General features: G+C 39.6%; 1 protein-coding gene across 1 annotated transcript in view; it reads right to left on the bottom strand.

Moving 5' to 3' along the window:
- Window positions 1-23,064: 23,064 nt before the first annotated feature.
- The window catches only part of GALNT9 (polypeptide N-acetylgalactosaminyltransferase 9), a 139,284-nt gene continuing 139,073 nt past the window's right edge, over window positions 23,065-23,275 (bottom strand). Inside the window, exon 11 of the mRNA XM_035556844.1 lies at window positions 23,065-23,211. Coding sequence (XP_035412737.1) covers window positions 23,065-23,211 — 147 coding nt within the window. The remainder of the gene's footprint in view (window positions 23,212-23,275) is intronic.

The following is a 23,275-nucleotide window of genomic DNA, read 5'->3' as shown; positions in this document are numbered from 1 at the left end:
AGGCCAAAATGTAAAAAAAAAAGTTGTTATTTAATGTGATCGTCCTGTCACTTGTCCCTTTTAGCACTCCAGGATGATTATTTATGAAAATCTCACTTCTGCTAAGCATTATTAAATCTGGTTAATGGACAACAACTTGTATGAAATGTGCATGTGCAGTAGGTGCATGCATAAAAATCCTCCAACACCGCTAAGTTGTTGTTCAAATCTTGGCGTACAGTTGTTCCTTTTGGCATGCTGAAGAGCACTTGGCAATGGTTATAGGAAGCTGGAGTGCTTTGATCACTAATTATAACTCTGCCCTAATTGCATTACTGGACCATTGACTTTTCCCTCACCCCATTCTCTTTAACTGACTCTGTCATTATATCCCTTACAGATTTTGATAGTTTATTTGGGCAGCTGACTTTCTATAGAAACTGTACTGCATGTGCTAGGATGTGCCCGAGCCTTCTAGGTATGTGAGACAGACCAAACAATAAACAAGAATTATTATTAATAAAAGTAAGTTAGCATGCAGTTGTGTCCCTAGAATAAAACACAGGAGAGTGTATTTGTGCATTCAAACCTGGCATTAGCAGTGTTTTCCATTTAAAGATATTGGCAATTTAAATATTTCTAGTCATTTGCTCTTATTGTACTGATCAGATTTATAAATTCTCCCAGGCTCCTCCAAGAAAATGATTTAGCATGCAGTGCAGATCTTCCCTGTAAAAGGACCAGCATTTTTAATTATAGTCATTTCACAGGATCTAATAGCAATAAGGTTCCCATAAATGTTCAGAATCTAACAAGCTTCACAGTACTTTGCAAAGAGTAGCCATCATTCAGCAGAAATGTTAGATTGCCCTTTATTCCCTTTCTCTATTTCCCAGCAAGCATCCCAGGAGGATCATGAGTTTTAAATTTTCTCAGGCATGAAGGGATTGTGTGCCCCTTGAGCCTTTGTATTATGATAATGCATACATAAAGGTAAGTTTTATTAATTGGAGCTCTATCCACAGGGGTTACTACAGTGAAGGAGGCAGGGGGAAAGGGAACTGAATGGAAGAAGGAGTGACCCTACTGAGTAGTGATTACAGGATCCAAAATTCAATCCCCCCCTTGAACCTGCCCCTCCTTACCTGTGCACTGACTTAATGTGAACTATTCCAGGCAGCACTTATTTTTAACAACTCACTCCAATTTATTGTTTTTTAAAGAAATCAATACTCCAAACTCTCCTTTGCACTTGTCTTAAAAATTGCTCTCAGGCAAGATTGGAATTCATTACTGTAGTCTTTGCATAGAAGTACTCTGAGTTCATGCTCTGTGACTTCCTAACAGCTTTCTCTGCCTTCCTAACACCATGAGCATGGATGTGATAGATTTCCCAGTATTTTCCCCATTGCTGTCAAATTACACGATATTTCACTTCTTATTTGCATACTTCTATATCTGCAGCTCTTATCATTGCTTATCATTGCTTTCTTCTTGTATACCTTTCCCCATTTTAATAGCTGAGGGATATGCAATGATGTTTTGATGGTGCCAGCTCCCTTCATCCAGTCTTGCTACAAGAGTCAACAGGACTAAACCGCTGCAGAGAGTTTCTCCCGTCCCTACCTCCCCAAAGGTTTTGGGCGGGTGTAGAGGTGAGATTCTTCACTTTCAGAAATAAAAGCCTACATGGCAAATGCCCTCTTGCTTTCTTATCATCTAACCAGGCTTCTGAAGGAAGGAAGGAAGAAAACGTGGTGGCAGCTTGCTCTCCTTCATTATTTATCTGCTCAGGAAGGCAGCAGATGTACTTTGAAGGCAATTTGTAAGCTCTGATTTGTCTCAGGGAACTTCATCAACAAAACGCTTCATATTCAGAAGAGCACGTTAAAAAGGCACCTGGATTTAGCAAAGTGGCCTAATTACACTTTCAGACATTTCTAGTGGTTTCAAGTGAGTTTCCAGAGAACCCCTTAGGGTTCTCCGTGCAAAGACAACACCTACTTGAAAGAGTTCCATTTGTGTACTAGAACATGAAATGAGGGGAGAAGGAAACAACTGGCTTAGGTTGAGGATGTACAGATAAGCCTTTGGATATATGATGGGAAGTAAGTACAAACAAATTCAGAAATTCAGAGATGTATTTGTAAACTCTGCTTTTCCTCCACCAATCTCCCTAAATCCAGTATCTCCACTGAAAACAAAAATACCACAAAATTTGGACAAAGTTACTCATTAAGTAGCAGGAAAAATGTACAGTTGAAGGAAAAATAAGCAGTTTTTTTTTTTTTAAAGAAGATAGTTCACAATTACAAAATTCCTTTTAAACTAAGACTACTCGCCTCCAACTCCACTTTGGTATGAAAAACTGAAATCTGGCATTCAGGCAAATCTGAAGTAAAATTGGTTTCCAGTTTCAGCCACCAAACATGACAAAGTTTTATGCAAGGGTCTACTATTTTACTTAGGAAAACAAGGTATCAAACATACTGCAGAGATCTCCTTTAATCTTGTTTCATATTAGTTCAATGGAATAGCAAAAAGCAGGGTCTGGACCAATAAAAAAGGAACACTTTAAACAACTGCACCTTCTTGGATTGTTGCTTCTATCTCTGTTGAGTAGGCAGAGGCCTTCCACAGTTCAAAAAAATGGAAACACTTAACAGGCTTTTTCTTCCTTTTTCTGCTGGAGACTCATTGTCCTTTGTGCTAAAGGGCACAAGCAGAGTGCAGCTAAAATAAACCTCTTCAGATCTGGTGTCTGACAGCTGTAGTTTTTAAGATGTGGTTTGACAAGGAAGGGGGAAAGCATATAGTAACTTCAGGAAATTCAAGCAAAATCAAAGGCGGCCTGAAATGGGCCTCTCTCTTCCATCCCGCCGTGTGGCTGGTCCATTTGTTCTGGGTATCCTCAAAGCTTGCTCTGAGTAGAGAATGATCTGAGCAACCAGTAATTTCTGTGCATGTGACAAAAAAAAGGAATTAGATACTTTTCAGAGCTCTGTGTTTTACAAGAGTCAACCGGGGTTGTCCCTTCCCTCCATTAGGTTCCTAGGCCACTGTGTCTCTTGGAAGCAGACTTCATGTTCTATAGCATATGAAGGCTGGTAAACAAATCTGACAGCGCCAAATCAGAGCTGAAAGCTGGGCTGTCTCTCTCATTCCACTCATATTTCTGGCAGATACTGTTTTTCTGTATCATGTTCACACATATGTCTAATAGCATTTTGCACATTCACCTAGTCACAAAGCAAAGCCTCTGTATTTAAATACACGCCCTCATCTAGCAGGCACCCCACTGATCCCGCTGGAATGCAAGCTTTCATAAGCCATCACCGAGCCTTCCCACACCTTCCACAGATTAGAAAAAGAATAATTCATAAAAAAGGGCTCGATGCCTCCTCCAGTAGCTCCGGTCCTGCTGGCCCTCCAACTACCTCATTGCTTCAGCAGAAAGCAATAAACAACGTTTCCTAATCTGACAAGTAAGGGCAAATTGACTTAGAGAGTTTAATTACTTTTTAAAAAAATACTAATGCCATTGGTTGCCATGGCAATACATTCTCATTAGATGGAACAGCTTTGGCAGTATTGGAGAAACCGTCTGCATTTGTAACTGCTAGTCTTATAATAAAACACAATTATTAACTATAAATGCTTCTTGCTGTTTAGAACTGCAAATGCAATGGCTAATACAATGGTCAAGGTCTGTTGATGTACTGCTACAAAATGTGTGTGCATATGTCTAATGTGCTGCTGTTGTGGCTGTAGGGAAGGACCAGGCCCAAACACTACTTCTTGCATAGCTTACCACAGAAATGGTGTGTGGGTTTGGAGAACTGGGAATGGCTCCCCATTGCAAGAAGAGAAATAATAATACAGTTGCTTAAAACAATTCAAGCAAACAAGCCAACCAGTGGCTGTAAATGCTTTATTGACAGAAACAGTAAATAAAGCTAACCAACCACTAAATAGGCAGTTTGGAGCTTAGCCAGTTCTTGCCAAAGGTGAAAGGAATCTCCAGGCTTCCGCTCTTCCAAATATTGAATCCTCACTCGGGTGTATTCAGGCACAAGCAAGACGCCAGAAAAAATGTTGAAAACTTCGGAGTTACAGGCAAATTCCTACTTAATAATCAGGTCCCCTGTCTGACACACATCTTGTACGTGAAATGATTATGCTGAATTTTAGCAAGGCTTTGCATGACAGGCATTAGGTGAATTAATTTAAATTAAATAATCCAATTTTTCTCCTCAAGGATATTTTGCAGTGAATTGTGCCTTTTGGTCAGACTCCCACTCTTCAGCATTTCATGAGGCAGATTTATTCCTTATTTACCAGATACCACAATGGCCACAAAGAAAATGGCATTAAAAATTTTAAGTACCCAAAAAAGAAACAAACCAAAATATCCTGAAGTTCTTCCAGTCATGTCTTCATAATTTAATAATTATAAAAGTACTAATTAAAACAGAATTGCATAATGAACCTCAGAACTTGAAAGAAAATGGAAAACACCAAACTTAACTAAGGTGAGCAATGAATTTCTTTCAAAAGTAGCACCTGTGCTACTCCCCCCACACCTCCCTTCCACAACAAAACCAAGAGCAGATTTGAGCTAAAAAGAACAGAAGACAACTTTTTCTCAGTACTGCTATAGTCTGAAAACAGTTTCAGGAGAACAGAAATATTTATGCTAAGTGAAATCAAACTTACTTTTAAGCTTCTCAGTTATGTATTTTTCCAAGGTATAATACAGAAGCACAGCATTTTCTGCCTTACAAACTCTCAGCAAGAGACAGAGATGCTACTAACCTGAGATCACTATTACAGTCCACTCCTTCTCCTACAACTAACTTTTCCCCAAATTAGAGTTTGCTGTTAAAAATTCACCTGGTCATGCTGAGTCCTTGTCCTTATCAAACAACACATTGGGATTTAACACAGATGAAGTATTTTCTCTTGCTATTCTCTCTACATATTTGTATTTGAATTACAGAATGAAAGAACATATGTGTAATAAATATATGGCATCTGGTTCCCCCCAGACTCCAGAAGTGCAACACAGCGTTTTATGTGGATTTTGTTTTAGCTTTTACATTTTTATTACGTAGACTTGAAATTGCTTTACTAAGTATATGGATTTTTCTCCACTTCACTGTTGACACGTTGTGGGAAAATGTGGCAGGACAAAGGCTATAGAGCTCTCTGGATCCAGTAAGGCAAGCCTCAGTCTAATGCCATAAACAAAAGCTGATCGGTGGACATGAAATTAGGACACAGCATGTAGTTAACGTAAAATGGATCAGCTATACCAGTGCAATGCATACCTAGGCTCTGCCAGCTGCTGTATTTCATGAAGAAATGACCGCAATCACGGTGGCAGTAAATCAGTACCTCCAAAGTAGCCAATTTATAACAGTGAGGAAAGGGATTGTGAATATTTCTGTTTTAATAAAATTCCACTATAATGAGATGCAAAATGGAAGATTGATGCGTTGATGCTTTCTCCTTGGGCTGATTTGCAAGAAATAAATCAGATCTCATCAGCTGGACCTGTGCAAACACAGTGGTGCAGTACAATGGGATCCAGGTGAACCTGCCATATGCGAGAACGAACAGCATCACCTCCTGCAGTCCCAGCAGCCTTCCACCAACGAACACCCACCTCACGGTATTGAAACACTCTTCCGTGTTTGTACAGGGTTTGATCATTTACGTGCATCACTTTTGTCTCTCCTAAGATAAGAGGCCACAAAGCGTGCTGTTATTACGCTGCTTCCCAGTTCTGTTGTGAGAGTCTCTTGTTCACCTGAGCTAACCAGCACGTGGAGGAGAGCTAGATCACAGTGACACAAAGATCTCATCTGACATTTATTTCCTAGAAATCAATATGGATGGTATTAAGGACCTGGCCAGAACAGCATAATAGCATGTGGTAAACACAGGAGAAGGAACGTCAAAAGGAGAATACACAGGGGTCACAGCTGGCTATCAAAGCAGGGCACCAAGCAGTCAATGTGGTCCCCTGCCCAAAGGAGCCCACCAGTGACAATTTACAAGCATAGTTCAAATACAGCGTCATAAGCAGTGAAATCATGAGATGGTGGGTTTCAACAAAAGCCTGTCGGTGCCTTGTTTATTTTCAGCTGCTGGAGCTTCAAGATGTGGAAATAATTGGAGAAATTTTCTGTTGAAGTGTTAAGGTATAAAATCTGGATTGTTTGCGCAGAGCAGTGGAATTACAGCAGGGGGTTCTGGAAGAAAAATATTTGGTTTAAGACTAACCAGACTGCCTATATTCTGGGGAAAATAAACCTTTAATTGCATTGATTTTGCTCACGGAGATCATCAGGGCTCCTCTAAAGGAAAAAAAAAAAAAAAAAGTCGCTTGCAGCTAAGAACTGGGGCTTGGAACTATGAATCTTGCTTTTGTACTGTCAATGTATTTCTGAAAAGCTCCAAGAGATCATGTCTGTAGGTGAGGATTTTGCAGCTTGGTTTGCAAACGGGCAAGCAGACAAAATAAACATTTCCAAGTCTTCACAGCCTACATTTTTCACAGGCTGGCCTAGGGATCTTAATGGTAAAAAGATGTGCAAGGTATAAAATTCTGTCTACATTAATGGCTTTGGAAGCATCTTCACTATCAAATTAAAAGGAAAATCATAACCGTATATACACAACAGCTTAACACAAGAGATTTTCCATGGAAGGTATTACTCTTATTTTCTCATCCAGTGTTCAGAAGAAGCCTCTCTGGATTTTGCTTTTTATGAAGACTAGAAAAGAGCTTGTCATACTGGCACACAATGTAGAAATCAAAAGGGATATTGGATTGTTCTTCTAATTCAGAGGATGAGCAGATAGTCATGCAATATTTATCACTGGAGGACAGAGGAAACAGTCAATAACATTTTCCCATGTGGGCCATTTTTCCCATTACTTTATAAGACATGTCCAGGACTCTAAATATATGAAACATGGATAAAATTCATCCCAGCACATGAGGCCAGTGTTAAGACCCAAATGCTTCTAATGCCCTGCTTTGAATGTCTGAACGCTTACACTAATTCCTCTGCACAGGAGCGAGTTTCATCCAACAGATGTTTACCCTAAACAAGTGCAGAGTACTGGTTTCAAAATTTCACTCTTAGGACTGCTTATATAGAAGATAATGTCCAACGGTTATTAAAAAAATTAGAACACAAACCAAACCAGCAGCTACAAAAAAAAAAAAAAAAAAGACAATACACAAACTGTGACTTGTAAGTTAGGATAAGTCAATCTGTCTTAGATACACTGAACTGCTTACCTTCTGTTTCTCATCTTTTTCCTAATTCCCCTCTTCCTCAAATCCAGAGAGATTTATTCCTGGTGTTAAGACACCAGCTTCAGCCAATTACTCAAAATTAAAAGCAGAGAGAAGGAAGATATAGGAAAGGAGATAACAATATGTAAACAGAGGATACAGTCTGTAAATACTAAAGATCCTTCATAGTTAATAACATCTGGGATCCTTAAAGAACTGGAAGTGATTTGTATGAGTTTTATAGCATGCTCTGTACTTTTAAAAAGAAAACAAACAAGCTATGTCAAATTTTGAATTCAAATCCTACTAGTAATTCATTAATAAAAACGCCATGCCAGGAGCAGTTCCTTATAGACAGATACAGGAAAGGAGAAAGATGTCCAAGCTGCTTGCAGCTAAACAAATACCTCCCCCTCAAAAAAACATATCAAACCTAGCCTCAAGGTTTTTTTGCTCATAAAAAATAATATTTGGCAAAACATCATAACCTTGCTTTATGCTGCTGCTTTGAGAATTGCAACAATTTAGGTATTTTCTTGAAGTGTCAGCTTAATTAATTTCACATCTCTTTTCATAATTCCCCTTTCTACCAGCAGCCTTGCCTCAAACTTGAGCAAAGAAAACCTAGAACTTCCACAATGGAAGGTCTTCTACTCTTTACCATTTGTAAAAAGAAGGAAGCACATAAATGCTACCCAACACGTGCCCTCCCCGCCCCACCCCGACCCAAAAAAAAAATAGTAAAAAAAAAAAAAAATTTGCAGAGAAAAGTCTAGTGTCTGCACAGCTGGACACTGACCTCAGACCATATCAGAGTCCATCCTTCGTTTCTTCCCACTCCCATCTCAAATTCTATATAAACTACTCTCCAATTAAAAAGACAATCAGAGACTAAATACATCTCTCCTGAGATGTCTCAATTATTTAATTAAAATAATCTTTGGACACTCTACTCCTGACTTAGTTTAAGTTTCCAGTCTCAGAGGAGGAAAGCAATTACGAATTCAAGTGAATTAGTATTCTGCAGCAATATGGCACCTAAAGTGTACTTATAAACAGGAAGGTATTATTAAAAAAAATAAAGAGCTCCCAAGCTCAGACTGAGTATGCAATTAAGAGTTGATTATGAGACTCTGCCATCATCCTAACCTCACCAAGAGAGACTGCTGAATCAGTACCAGAGCTCTGCTAGCCCTCGGGAACAAGGGCATGAAACTATTGTTCCTCCCCCCCAGGCCTCCAAGGACAAAGCTCAGACTGCAAAGGGTCAGAATTAATTTCATGTGGGTCCACACATCCATCCTGGGATTTAACCTTTGTCTTTGACTGGCGGAAGGTGTTAGCTAATGAGATCTGCTTCAGGGTTAGACAAGGGAGCATTGAGGCATTTATTAATGCGGCAGAAATAACCAGGCAAAGAATCCACGTTGTATTGCTTCCTCTTCATTTTTGAAGCATGGCAGCCACTTCACAAAAGCCTTCACTACTTTCTAGGTACTCAGTACTGACTTTACTTGATGGAAGAGAATTGCAATTAAAAATGATATCTTTACCATTTTTACAAACCATTTTTTAACCATTGAAAATGGTATTTTTATGGAAAATGGAATTACTATTAAAAACTGCAATAGCCATACCAGTGAGTATCAGCTAGCTTCAACAAAGGAATTTTTTTTTTTGTTCTTGGTGTTATTGCTAGGTAAAGCTAAGGCTGCAAGAGATGCTAGTGTCAGATGTAGTAAAAACTGATCATATTTGAAGGATGCAGGGTCAAAACCTCTTCTCTAAAAAGAAAGCCATTTGCAGCCAAAACATCTGTATTTATTTCTTTACAGTTCATTGCTCTGAGGTGGTCTGAGGGATACATCAATCCATATTAAAACTCTTCCTGACATTATTTTTCACTCACATACATTAGCATAATCTAGTTTGGTACCCTTTGATCACAGCTCCAGAAATTTACAGCTCTGAACAATACTTCTAATGCCTTGACTCGCAAAGAGTCTTCTTGTCAGCATTTTCCTTGGCGTGCGAGGACAAGGCCTGTTTTTCTGAATCTGTTTTTCCTTCCCGTGATTAAAGGGGATGCTATAGAGCAAGAAAGTGGAGTAGAAAAGACTAAGCAAGCAAATGCAGTAAGGAAAACACTGGGCACTGACTTTATTTGATGGAGAATTGTAATTAAAAATGGTATCTTCACCATTGTTACAAACAACTTTTATACCATTTTTACTATTGAAAATAGTATGTTTATGGAAAATGGGAGTCCTATTAAAAAATGCAATACTCATACCAATGAGTGTCAACTAGCTTCAACAAGGGAACAAAGGATTATGGTCTGCAGCTCAGCTGTCGGTGCTTCCTACCAGCTGTTTTTCCATGGCTACCCCACTTGTAATTGCAGCCATAAATTACTTCCTCCCGCACATGCAGAACCGAACATGCCCTCCTGAGGTGCCACCAGCCATGAGGTGGCTCATCTCAGCCACGTGGCCTTGTGACAGATTTCCCTCATAGGTCTGCAGGGCACGTCCAGGTCTGTGACACTGGGAGCAGCCATCTGGCCACACATCATTAGGGAGCACCTTCGGGAGTTAGGAAATGACCAAGACTCGTCCCCTCTGAGGTGACTGCCCTGAGCTCTGACTCCTCTGCTCCAGAGGCCGCGAGCCTCAAAGCCCACTCAGTCATTCTTTCCAAACAAAAATACTGCTAATTATTGCACCTCCAACACATTGGGAAAAAAGGAAAAAAAAATCCCCAAGGGAACCCAAACAACAAAAAACATGCAGTCTGCAAACTTGCTACAATGGGAATTATCTTTAGCACAGTAAGCTGAAGTCATTAGTTATTTATTCTCTGGCAGTGTAGGTGGATAATTAGTGCATAATTTGAGGTTTTCTAGGCATGACAGCCTGTTCTGATAGCTGCCCCTCATCCTGATTAAATCTCTCCCTCAGATCTCACAGCATAGTCTCATGTGAGAGAATTCCAGGCTCTGCCAGTGTTAGTTGCTGTCTCAGTTTGAAAACACACAAATGCTTTTTTCTTTTTAAAGGAAGAAATTATTTTTTGTTGTTTTTCCTGAAGCTTTGACTAAACGTTGCCTTGCATCTTAAGCACCTGTGAGAACATGGATGCTACTGCAGGGGAATGAAAGGGATATTGCACATAAGGCATAAAATAGTGTTATGAACTGAGACACGCACAAGCTTCAGAAAGGCAAATAAATACATCTGCGCATTAGAAAAGTGAATTCAGCGTGTTAAGAGTATGAAGCGTATTAAGTTTGCTCTTGCCCACAGACCATGGAAAATACACAGGAACCACTATAACGCACCAAACAAAATTTTTTCTGCCTCCTACACCACAGCACCCAGCGCCTCACAAGGAAGTGGCCTGCAGTGTTAGAAGCCTATTTCCTGAGGAGGAATGGACCACAAAAGGTTTTCCCCAGCTTCTCTGGGGCACATAGTTGTGGAATCACAGTTTCCTCATGGCACTGTGCACCTCAAAGAGACAGGCCAGCCATGAGGCCATACAGGCTGAGGAACACAGTTCCCTCAGGGTGTGTTTTCCCCCCCAGCCCCTCAGGCACCGCCTCCTTTCCACTTCTCCTCAGAAAGGCCCCAGTCCCCGCCTGCTGATCTGAGCCCTCCTTCCAGAAGCTTCCTTGCCAGCCCACAGCCTCACTCCCCATGAGGTGAGAGGAGTGCAAGAGGGCGGCTGTGGTGCCTCATAGAGGCCCTGTGCGAAGGCCCCTGCTAATAGCCCACCTAGGGCAAAATGGAGGCAGCGCAGCCCCGAGGAGCCCCTCCATCATGAGGGGAACGCCCTTGGCAGCCTCTGGCTGAAGGCCATGGTCACCTGTTGGAAGCGATTTGGCATTTTTTTTTACGTTGTACTTGGAAAGGTCACAGCTCTCTGAAGTCTGAATGCTGTGCCCTTGTTCCTTCATCCTGTGATTCACTAAAAGCCAGTTAGTTGAATGCCCTCTGGCAACAAATTAAAACCAGAGTGATAAAATGGACTGTGATCTCTGATTCACAGAGCGGGGGGATTCTGTATTTATTCGGGGTATTTATTACAAAAAGTTTTTTTTGGTCTCCATAAAATACCTGAATCCTCGCTGATTCTCTCTCTAGGCAGCTTCTCCTTTTTATTTTCTTTGTGTTGCCACTCCTCAGGAGAGCAGAGGAATATGTGAGGGCAGAGCCCGGCCCAGGGAGCATCCCGAGCCCCACATTCCTCCTGCACACCGGCTCCTGTGTCTCCCCTCAGCAGGACAAGTGCTTGAGGGGGAACAGCAACACGGAGTCATTCCATGCTCACAGCAAGAGAGAAAGGAGTTGGCCAGCTGCTGCTTATGTTGTCAGGCTCCATAAAAAAGCTCTGGGGAATATGTATGTATATATATATATAAAGATGTTCATGATCTCTCACATTCTTTTTTTTGGACATGTCCAGAGGTCATAGCAGAAAGTGGCTTGGTTATTTATCTGAAGACTGCTAGGACCTCTGCCCAGGCCTTTGCCTGCCTTGCCTGAGGCAATTCAGCTGGTAGTGGTAGGCAGTGCCACAGCTATCCCCTGTCACCTCACTTCTCAGTCGCCTTGCTCATACGCTGACTGAAGGTAAACTTGGGTAACATCAACTGGACAGGGAGACTTCTGGCAATTACTTTACCTAAATCCCTCTGTGGGTTTAGATCTGATAAAGGTATCCATGATGGACCATGGCTTCCAGAGACCAGTCCAACACCTCGATCCATAGCTATTCCACTGATGTTGAATAGACACCCCAAACTCCCATCGCAAAATATTACCTCTCAGCATCTTAATAAATACACTTCCGTCTTACCTTGGACTGATCCCTTATTACATTTCAGGGGCTAGCTTGCAGAGGACAGGTTCATTTGCTAATATATGAATCATTATTGCTTTGAGCCTCTGAGCTAGCATTTTTATGAGCACGTTTCAAAATGTATTTGATTGCTGTTAGAAATCATTTTGGTTCAGACTCAACAACCAGGCCACCCTAAACCAATATGCTCTGCCTGGCACTGTGAAAGGATGTTGTGAGAATTTAATTACTGACTGCAAGTTACTGTGCATATGGTGAAATTTAAATGCACCATTTCTTTTCTTTTTTTTTTTCCTCTCCAAGATAAAAACACCCAGTTGTTTAACTCCAGATTATTAAGATTTTTATTTAGCAGTTCTGATAAAATTGTTTCAGATTGTATAGGCTACATACAAGAGCACCCTGCATTTCCCTATCCATGAACTGCCTACAGACCATAAATACCATCCAAGCAAAAGTGAGTCCTTCCTGACCTCCTGTAATCCGTGGCTACACATTTGAGATTAGAGTTGCTTCATTGACTTCATGTAAGAAAGCTTTTGGGAAAAAAAAAAAAAAAGTGTGGAAAGGTACAACAAAACATCACTAGAACAGAATCTGGCTGCAAGATTCTCACCTTGCAGAAGGGAGGGAGGAATGGTGGAAGAAAAAAAGCCATAAAAATATTAAAAATAGTTTAAAATCTACTCAGTCTTTACTTCTCCTTTTCCACTTTTATGATGGTGTCGATGCTCTTCTATTGCTTGGTTCCTACATGCTTTTGCTACACAGAAGGTCCATGAGGTGTATCACAATGATATACACATACAGAGAAAATTAGGATCTTATACTGAAGTCAGATTTCACCAGCACATTAATAAGAGAAGGAGGAAGATTTTTCAAAAGGTCTCTTAGTGAAATATGCAGTACAGCATAAAGCCTGTGGAAAATTCAGCCCTTACATGCTTCTTTCCATAACACAAATCTCAGTGCAGGGAGGCTTCTTTAGGACAAGCTTTCTCCACATGAACTATATGTCTTACCTATAAGACCTGAATACTTACTGGGATGGGGAAATAAATCATCAACTAGATCTGGAAATCTCCCTCCTTTTGGTGCATTTTTCCCCCTTTGTTTAAATTCCAGTGTTAATCTGCTTTCCTTGTGAGGTTTTTATCTTGAGCAATTCAGATTAGAGGGCTGGATATAAAGACTGTGATTTGAATTTATTGTAGAACAAAGAAACTGCTGTGGATGGTGAAAAGTGAGACTGGAAATCTGGAGTAATGATGCCAGAAATAGAATCATAAAAACTGATTTAGAACCAGCATCCAAAGAAGCATCTGCTGACTTCCATCCCATGATAAAATGAAGCTACTCCTGAAAAACCCACTCTCTCTAGGTGACACTTCTCTTTGGAGGAAGATTTGAAGGGGTTTAATAATATGCTACTCAACAAAACTGAAGTCGGTATGACCTGAATAAATATACTTGGTTAATGTGGACTAGCTCTTCTGGAGGCCAGCAAGTTACCATTATGATTAACTGTGGGTCTGAGGGGACACATTCTCACCTACTGTCTTCCATCCAATTAAATCCATTTTACCCATGATTTAACTGTGTCTGCTCAGCTTTAAATCCAATGACTCCACTGAAGATCGTAAGCCACTTCTACCAGCATGCATGAATAAAGGAGGAAGCACATCTTGTCATTACTTCACTCAAGAAAGACGGTCAACACCCTGCTTTGTTCAAGATTTCCATTGTGGAACCACTTTAACCAAGCTTTTTGCTTTAGTGGTTTTAGAACCTGAGCTCAATTTTGGGGGAGAAAGGTAGATAGAATGAGGGAAAAGAACAGACCTTCTTCCAGAGGGACCCCTTTTTCCTCCAGATGGAGCCATGAGTGATGACAAGCCTGCCTTATGCTCCTCAGTTAAGTGCTGAGGAAATGAGCTAGGAGAAAATCAGTCCTCATCCTCCCTGTGCTGCAATTCCTCCTCCTTGTGAGGGGGAAGATACCTTACCAAGGATATTGCATGGATAGATTCATTAGTGTTTGTGAAGCATTCAGATATATGAGAATCATATCAGCACTTAGAAATATCTGCAGATCCTGTGATAAGCTTCTGATAGTTTACTTCTGATAGTGCCTCTCTTTAGACTTTAATTCTCACTATGAAATGCTCAAGGGAACGAAAGTGTACATTTCAAAACAGAAATTATGATCACCAGCTACTTTTTGCTTGCAACTTCAGCAGTTCTTTCATTCTTATGCTTACAAAACCAAAATAAATCCAAAAACCTGTATCTTTTCCTTTTCCTCAGAGAGGTGAGTTACTGAGTTACCTTGATACCTGCTGGTCCTTCTGAGCCCAATAAGCAAATTAGACCTCCACATTATCATGAAGCCCTCAGATCTGGCAAAAATTAAGTAATTAGGAGTCCTTTTTTTTTTTTTTTCTTAAGCAACCAGCAATTTTATGTCTGTTCAGGAAGAAATCTTATCTGGTATAAGGGAGAACAATTCTGTGAGTCACAATGAATCTGTGCACATTTACCTCAGACTAAAGTTTTGGCTGTACTTATCAATGCATTTCAAAAGGAATAAAAGGGAAAAAGAAACCACTGACAGTCCATTATTTTGCCTTGTCAAAGAAGTTAAGAAAGTACTTCTTAAACTTTAGAATTATGTCTTATATAGGTTTAATAGTCACACGAAAGTCCCTTTCATCTAAACTCGGTGAAATACTGGTATCAAGAAGAGTACCCTTATGTCACTGTGGCCTGATGGACAGAAAAAAAAAAAAAGTCTCTGTTACTGCTTCAGACTTACAAAAGGAACTTTGGCTCCAAGCTCAAAATGTAAAGCAGGCTCCTAAGAGATGAAAAGCATCATGACTTTTTTCTGCTAAGGCTGAACACCACAGAAATCCCTCACTGCCCCTCAGGAGCCCAGCTGAAGCTTTGAACGTAATTTCTCTTCAGAAAAAGAAGGCAGCACAATGCAGCACCCTGGGCCTCAGTATTATGATCGCTTGAGACTGTGAGGGAAGCATATGCCTTGGACATACAGGGTGTATTCTGAAAGAAAACTCCAGCGGAATCATTCAAAATGCACCTTTCCAAAGGACAAGGAATAACATTTTCAAAACACCTATATCACTTGTGAGCCTACACTTAAAAGAGTGACTCAAAATGACCTATATTATGTAAAAAGATTAAAAAAAGAAAAGTCCACAGTTGTTTAGATTCAGATTCACAAAAATATTTAACTACTTATCTTAAGTGATTTGGACCTCAGCTGGTGTGGTTGATTTGCATTTTGCACCCTTGATGCAGACTGTTCCCATAACTCTCTACCCTTTTGGTCAGCAAGACGAGACCATCCCGTGTTTGCCTAGCTGCGATCTCCTCATGCAGTCTGAGAGTGGCCAGCCAGGTTGGCACCTCATTTTCCCATAACCATTCTGAACAAGCTAAATATCCTGCTAATTGCTTGTTAATAGAAAACCATCACCGTCACAATGAAAATAGCAGTTTCTTCAGTTTAAACAAATCATTTTGTGGTTTAATTTCCTCTTTCTTGCTGATAGGTGGCACCATTTTCTGCACAGAATGCCAACACTTGAAGTACACGGAGAATTTCCACAGCTTTTGGCAAATGCTTCACTGCAGGCACACCACAGCACCAACCCATGTGTGTTTTGGAGCTCTGTCAATAGACTGGACAAATTTCACTGCAATAAACTGCAAAAGCAGAAAAATCTTTCCTGAATTCTGATTTAAATCCCTTTATTAAAGCTCAGTTATTCATGGAGAGAACCCAGGTCCTGATCACCTGGTGAACTGCTGTCTATTGAGTCCTGCTTGCTCATGGACAGTTCAGCTCAGTCTCTAATATTTAACTTCCACTTTTCCAATTCAAGGAAATCCCAATATGCTTTGCCGTTCCCTTATCATCCTATTTCCGTAACTCCCAGTTACAAGACTAAAGTAGAAACTTTTCCTCAAGGACTTTCTGCCAGCTAGAAGTTTTTTTTTGTGTTTTTTTTCCTTTTTTCCCCATGGGTTATAAGTTTTTTGAAAGTTCTAGTACAACTCTTTTGTTCCTTTGCTTTTACCTTACCATTACAGAGAAGAAACCATTTCAGCCCTTATTGTCTTCTTTATTAAGTTCTACTAACCAGTCAGGAGACAAAATGTGCCTAATGCAGGTGCTCAGTTGCATTACGTGATCAACAGATAGACAAAACAAAAAACACCTGTGAAGCAATGAGTAAGCTGAAAAGCCAGGTGCATATACATGACCCACAGTTGACTCATGAAGATTTAAAAAAAAAAAAAAAAAGTGGCTAAATTGATGATATTCATCCTCCACAGAAAATAATCTGAGGCTTCTGGTAACTTCTTTGGTACAAATGTTGTCAGATGCAGAACTAATGACAAAATATTTACTTTAACCTAATTTTGCTGGATATTATTCACAGAAACGGACGTGTCCGTGACAGTGAGGAACATGGAAAGCAGTGCTCAGCCTGGTTACACAACCATAACCCAAGGGTAGGCTCTGGGCCCTCCTTCCTGGCAGGAGGAGCAGGACGTGGGCGCATTTCTTCTGCCTCTAGCAGAATGAAAAAAGGTGTCAGGTGCTTTTTCAGCTGCTCTGTGCTCTTTGATCACAAATTGCAAACTTTGTGAATACATGGTAACAGAGGAGGAACAGTCTGTCTGAGCTCCACAGTCAGTGTTTAAACCAGTAATGTATATTCTATACAGCTGAGCGGTTCAGGAACCCGATCGGTTCTCACTTTGCTATCACCCAATCCAATATATGACACAGAGCATCTGCTTGCACTTTTACGAAGTTGTTTGCTAGCAATACAAAATGTGTGACGCTCAGTCACTTCTGAAATATATTTAACAGGAGATGACAGAGGTCAAACTAAGAAGAGCTGAGAAAAAGAAGAGTTGGCAGCAGTTATTCACAGTTTTTAACTATAAGAGAACTACAGGGCATCCTATGGAATGAATTGACAGTAGGCTTAAAAACAGAGAGAGTGACTCACACGGCAATTGTGCTATTTATTGAACAGGATGTTTTGACATCCAGAGGTATAAGTGGATTAGGTATGTACATGCAAGGCCCACAGTAGTTATTAAATAGAATGGTTGGTATGTATAGCCTCTGGCTTGGGGAGTCCTTACCTTTTGAAATTAGGGGGCAATGTATGATGAAAGTATCAGTAGACATATTCCCTGTCTCCTGTTTCATTCTTCTAAACATCAGTTATTGACTTTTCAGAGATGAGGTGCTGGACTGCATAGGCCACTGGTACAAGTATGACAGCATGGAAGGGAGCGTGCAAGGACTTCATATCCCCTTTCTATTGCCATTGGGAAGATGAAAGTGACTTTAGAAGCAAAAAAAAAAAAAAAGAAAAAAAAATCAAGTCAATAGCACTACTGTCAGCTGTAACAGGCTAGGCCTATAAATTACTAGTGTTCTCCAATTTCCATTAGTTTCAGTAGAGCAATGACATTTTATGATCTGCACCTTTGGCCTCCATATTGATACAGGCCCAGTTGCAGGGTGTGGGATGAGTCCTTCTGCCCTTCACTAACCTAGGTGATTTGGGAAGTATAAATTGTTCCATTTCTTTGGCTGTGGGAGTGTTCTTTAGAACAGTAACACAACATTGACAGATCAGTCGTGCTTGAAGAGATATCAATTATAAAAACACAGCTCCAATAAAAAATTCCTAGCAAGAGAACGCTTTCATCACCAGCTTCCTCTGTGGTTCAGTAGCTTATTTTTCCCCACAGTTCAAAGAGATCAGGAATGTTGATTGGAAGGTCAGAATTTTTTAATGGAGATTTTTAAATGAATGCTTCCTGTGGAGCACTTACTGCTCCCAAGGGAGCATATATGAACATAGCTTGTATTACCGTGTGGATTGGTACCTGCAAGCATTATCTTAGTATGTCTTTATACTGGAATTGCAAGACAAGCCTTCCCTGAGGTCTAGCAGTTATAATGCAGTCATAGCCTGTAACATTATCAGTCTCATTTTGGACGTGCATTTTCAGAGGCCAAGTCTGTAATGAGCATATAGAGATACATGCACAGAGCTCGTCCCCTTTCAAACAGCTCACAATCTGCTGAGCAGCATGCTGTGCTTGTCTTAGAAATGGGCTAACTACCTTTTAGAACAGATTACATGCAATTTACATTTCAAAACATTCATATATTATTTGCTTGTCTAGCTTTTTTTTTTCTAGTTGTGTGACAACTTTGAATTTTAATACAAGGTGCCCAAATGTACAATAATAAAAAATGCAGATCATATCAGCAGTAAAATGCATAGTAATTTATTAACTTTTCAAGTGTAAATACAAATTGATTTGATGATGTGCCACGTAACGAAAAATTATTTGCAATCACAACTTGCCTTCCGATTACTGCATTATTATTTTTTAAATTAAACTTATTACAAAGAGTTTAAAAACTGGGTAACACTTTCTCATGGCCAATAGAAAATTGCAACTCTCTGTGAAGAGTAGTAAGTGCTTCTACAAGTCTTTGAAGTATGCTCTTGATTCAGAAATTCTGTTCTTCGAAATCAGGTTGGCATGTATTGCTTCACTGGGAAATTTATAAGTATATATTCTTGGGCAAAGAAAACATTGTTTTTATTTAGGGCAATCCATGAGGACAATAATTTTATTTACATGTTTTTAACACTTCTGTAAAGTAAGTCAATGTATTTTGTGAAACCCTTCTAAAATCCATTATTAGAGAGGTCATTGTAAATCTCTTTCAAACGCCATACATGGTGGGGACATTGTAGAGACAGCTAAAATCTTTACATGGCATAAGGATTTTCAAGAGATTTTCAACAGTTATCAGTAATCATAAGGATTTTAAGATATTTTCAACGGAGTAAAATAGGGAGACTGTTAAATGAGAACCTGAAGCTAATTTATTACATTTGTTTAGATGTAAATATTGATGTGCTTTGTGCCAAATTCACTGAGAATTACTAGCAATATAATTTCAGTATTTACTCCTTGAGTTCCCTTAGTTCATCAGGTAAGCAGACTCCAGCTCTAGGAGAATATACTCACTGCATCATTGTTTCATGAATATCTTTGTTACCACGCAGGAAGATATAAATACATGATGCGCATGCTTCAGTAGATCATGGCTAATTAATTTATTTTCCATGCATCCAGTAATTACAGCTGTCACCTTAAGTCCACTAATGTCACCAGAAAAAAAAATACATATATATATATATTTTTTTTTTCAAAATAAGGTTTGGACGTATACACAATAGTGGAGGTATACACAATATTCTTCATGAAGGAATACAAAATTGGATAAAGTTTGTGATTCCTTCCTGAGAGAATATTAAGTTTATTTTGGTGGCATCCATATTTAGAGATGTGTGAAGATGTGATCCTTTCTTGGTTTCTACGCATCTTGTTAGCCAGTTCCACTAATTTGCAATACCATCTTAAAAATGGCACATCATTGCTAGAACAATTTTCAGTTGAGGGAATTCTGACGGTTGTTCTTCCTCCCTAAGGCTTCCACAAAATAAGCAAACTAACTAACTAATAACCCAAAGGTATTTGTGTCTTAACTGAATAATAATACATCTGTCTCTCCCTGAACTGCAACTTTTAAGTTCTTAAAATGGAATTCACTGGGTCCTACCACAGGCCATAATGGGCTCTGGTATGGCTCTTAAATGAATCATGTCAATTGAATGCTGGATACTGAAGGAATTACATGCTGTGTAATTGATCTAAAGAACAGATTAGGGCTGGTGCTATTTCATTAAACCTTATTAGCTATGGCTTAAATACTTAAAATTTCAGCCGTCCTATGTCAGATAGATTATGCCCCTTGTCATACAGCAAGTGAGGTTTCCATCTACTAAAACACAGTAACACAGTTTTTAAAAAGGACCAGGCTGATGAAAAGAGATGTAAACAATTTCCAAAGGACTGCGAATGCCTGATTTTGAGACATGCCAAGCTCCAAATTGTTCATTAAACTGACAGAGATGGTTCAACACTTCCAGAGAGTGCATGAAGAACTGCTTTAGTCTTTATATTTTTGTGTTAAAACATTTCCGTGGAACCAGAGTTTACCTTTTTTTTTGGATGTGGAACAGTCCTGAAGAGTTTTCATGCCTCATGGATGAGCACAACATAGATCTTTATGTAATTCTAGTGGAATCCACCAAGTCCTTCAATGCCTCAATCACATATTTATTTATTTATTTATTTAACTCTTCCTTCCTCTTCCTTCTCTTAGCTGCTCTGCATTGGAGGTGGTGCCTCAGGAACCAGTAAACTGCTAGTGGACAATTTTGTGTGAGGAACAAATGACTTTAATCAAGCCAAGAATAAAGTCAGCTTAGAAGATAGTTTATCGCTCTCAAAGGAGATAGAAGTTTGGATTTTTTTTTTCCCCCATACAGGACTCAAACTCCTTTTAAAGGGATCTTGACATGCTTACAAAACTATGATCTGACATGTTTGCTTATGACAGCAGTGTACAAGGCCTTCTACTGTTCTGTCCTAGGACCTCGTATTTAATTCTATAAACTCTTAAACAAAATATCCACTGAAAAGCCTGTTCTCATCAGAATTTCCTCTACAAGGCATATTACATTATATTAAATACTTTTCAGATTATCTGGACTGCTGCACTGTGGGAAACATGACTAAAAATTTCAAACAACATTAAGCAGGACTTCAGATTATTCTAAGGATAAAATAATGAAAAGAGACCCGTAGACTTTGGTTAAAACAGATAATAGTCAAGGCTTTTTTTATTATTAGTCCTTTTATGAGAGAATATTTAAGACCCTCTCACATGCAGATTTACCATGTTAATTCCACGGTCAAAGCAGTGGTTCAGACAGATAAAGACCAAAGTAAAAAGAACCCAACAGCTCTATTTCTTAAATATAAGAAATTGTTCCAGTAAGTCTTAAAAAAAACCTGACAATCACAGAGAAAACCAACCTCACCTTTAAGGGTTATTTGAATTCTTGTACATTATTCTGTAAATCTCAGAGCCATTTAACTACCACAAAAATCTGCTTTCCTTCTTACACCGAAAGCCTGGTTCTTGCAAGATTTTTGCAGTGCACAACCTCTGGCTCGAAGCGTGCCAGGACCAACCCTCATTTCCACCATGGCCACATTAAAATGCCTTGTCCTGGGCACTGAAAATGGGCACAATTCCAAGGACAACCCAAAAATTATCTTTGTTTCCATTTTATTCTGTTCAGCATGCCTTGAAATAGGAATGGCAAAAGCTCTTCAAGAAACAGATCACTAAGATTCATGGTACTGTAGCGTCTGCAATTACCTATTTTTTTCTGGCTCAGTAAAACAAAGCCAAACCTTTTAAAAAGTACTATAAAATATTAAACAGTACAAGGTACTGTCCCTGTCTCTCCTTCAGTATGACCGAATTTTCTGCAATGAAAAGCTGTTTGCCATGGACCCCCACCCAAAGATTGCTGACCTTGACACTGGTCATCAACTTTGACGGCCTTTTGGATAAGGCTTTGCCATTGTCCTGCTACCTGTGCACAGACACTGCATGAACCACTGGAAACGTTATTAAATTTGGGTTCACAAGGGTGCTGTCACCAGGTTGACTACAGTAAAGAATCTATATTTTAGAATAACATTACTTATATATGCTGCCTAGTTCTCTCTTGCTCTAATTTCTTCTCATAGCGCTAGGGTTTTATTTTTCAAATACTGAAAATACTTCATTGGTTTGTTCAGGAAATTTGTCTAGATGGTGCTCACAAAGCGTGTTTGCTCACATTTGACATTTTCACAGGATAGGTTACAAAATGGAAGCTTCAAGTTGCTAAGTTCCACAGCTGGCACCTAAGTTGCCTTATTTTCAGAAGTAACGAGCATCCAGCACCCTCCACCCACAGCTCCCAGACAGTTGCTGGAGCAAGACAAAGTGCACCTGCAGGCACAGCACTGCAGGACGGGAGCCTTGCACTTATATTCGGGGCTCTTGGGCCAACAAAGGCCCCTAGAAATCCATCAATCTACTTGGACATTTGCTGCCTCAAAGAGTTAAATACGCAAGTGCTATATTGTGATGCCTTTACAGCCAAGAAATGTAAAATGTGGCAATATAATGGAGCATGTGGTTATTTTACTTATTCAACATTTACCTGTGTCTATCGAAGAGGTCTCTAAAATGCTGTTTTTGCAGCTCAAAGGTTGAGAACCACCTGTAAACATATGCAGAACAGTCTCCTTCTAGAAATAGAAACGCCTAAACAATCAACCTTGAAATGTATCATATATTATATTATGTTTTCCAGTGTTATTTACAGGTCGTCTTTTTAGCACAATGAACCAGACATGCTGAAAAGGTAAGATTTTTTCCAGTTCCCTTTTATACGAAGTACAATAAAAAAGGCACATGATTATTCACCATAGGAGTTGTGCACCAGTCAATAACTTAAAGCTAAAAAGCTACCCATCGGAGAACTGTCTTTTTGAGGCAGTATTGGGATCTCTCCTTTCAACTCATAGAAACATCTGGCTAATAATTCTCCTAGGAGAGCTTAAGGAAAACACTTTTCCGTGGTTTTCTGTTCTTCCAAAGATTTCCAAATCAATAGAAAACTCTTTTTAAGCTTCCCAGGTCATCTACCGGAGCAAGGAATAGTCAAATAGGGCATGTATGCATTTGCTTTTATTTATTTTTTCTTATTTTTTTCCCCTTCCTTTGAATGCCCGACTATGGGGGACTCCCTAGATCCAAGTCCTGTTCAAACTGTTTTGCTTTAAGACAAATGCCTTGTAAGATATGGCACACTGAGCAATGGGCAACGGCAGGAGAGGCAGCTTCTCAGCCCCGGCAGTCAATGTCGGCCGTGTTTTATCCAGTTTCTAATCATCCATTTTTGCCCCGAGCACCTTTGCACGACTAATCTGAGCCCAAAATTTGCATCCTTTGACATTTCCACTTCTAGACAACGGCCAGTGTCTCTGCTGATGATTGGACCATTCTGAAAGAAAGAAAAGAAGGGTTAGAAGAAGGAATAAAAGCACAACAAAACAGAGACTAGAAGA

Source organism: Cygnus atratus, chromosome 17 (genome assembly GCF_013377495.2).
Source record: "Cygnus atratus isolate AKBS03 ecotype Queensland, Australia chromosome 17, CAtr_DNAZoo_HiC_assembly, whole genome shotgun sequence".
Lineage (NCBI taxonomy): Eukaryota > Metazoa > Chordata > Aves > Anseriformes > Anatidae > Cygnus > Cygnus atratus.
The sequence above is the reverse complement of the archived record's forward strand: the minus strand, read 5'-3'. Positions and strand labels throughout refer to the sequence as shown.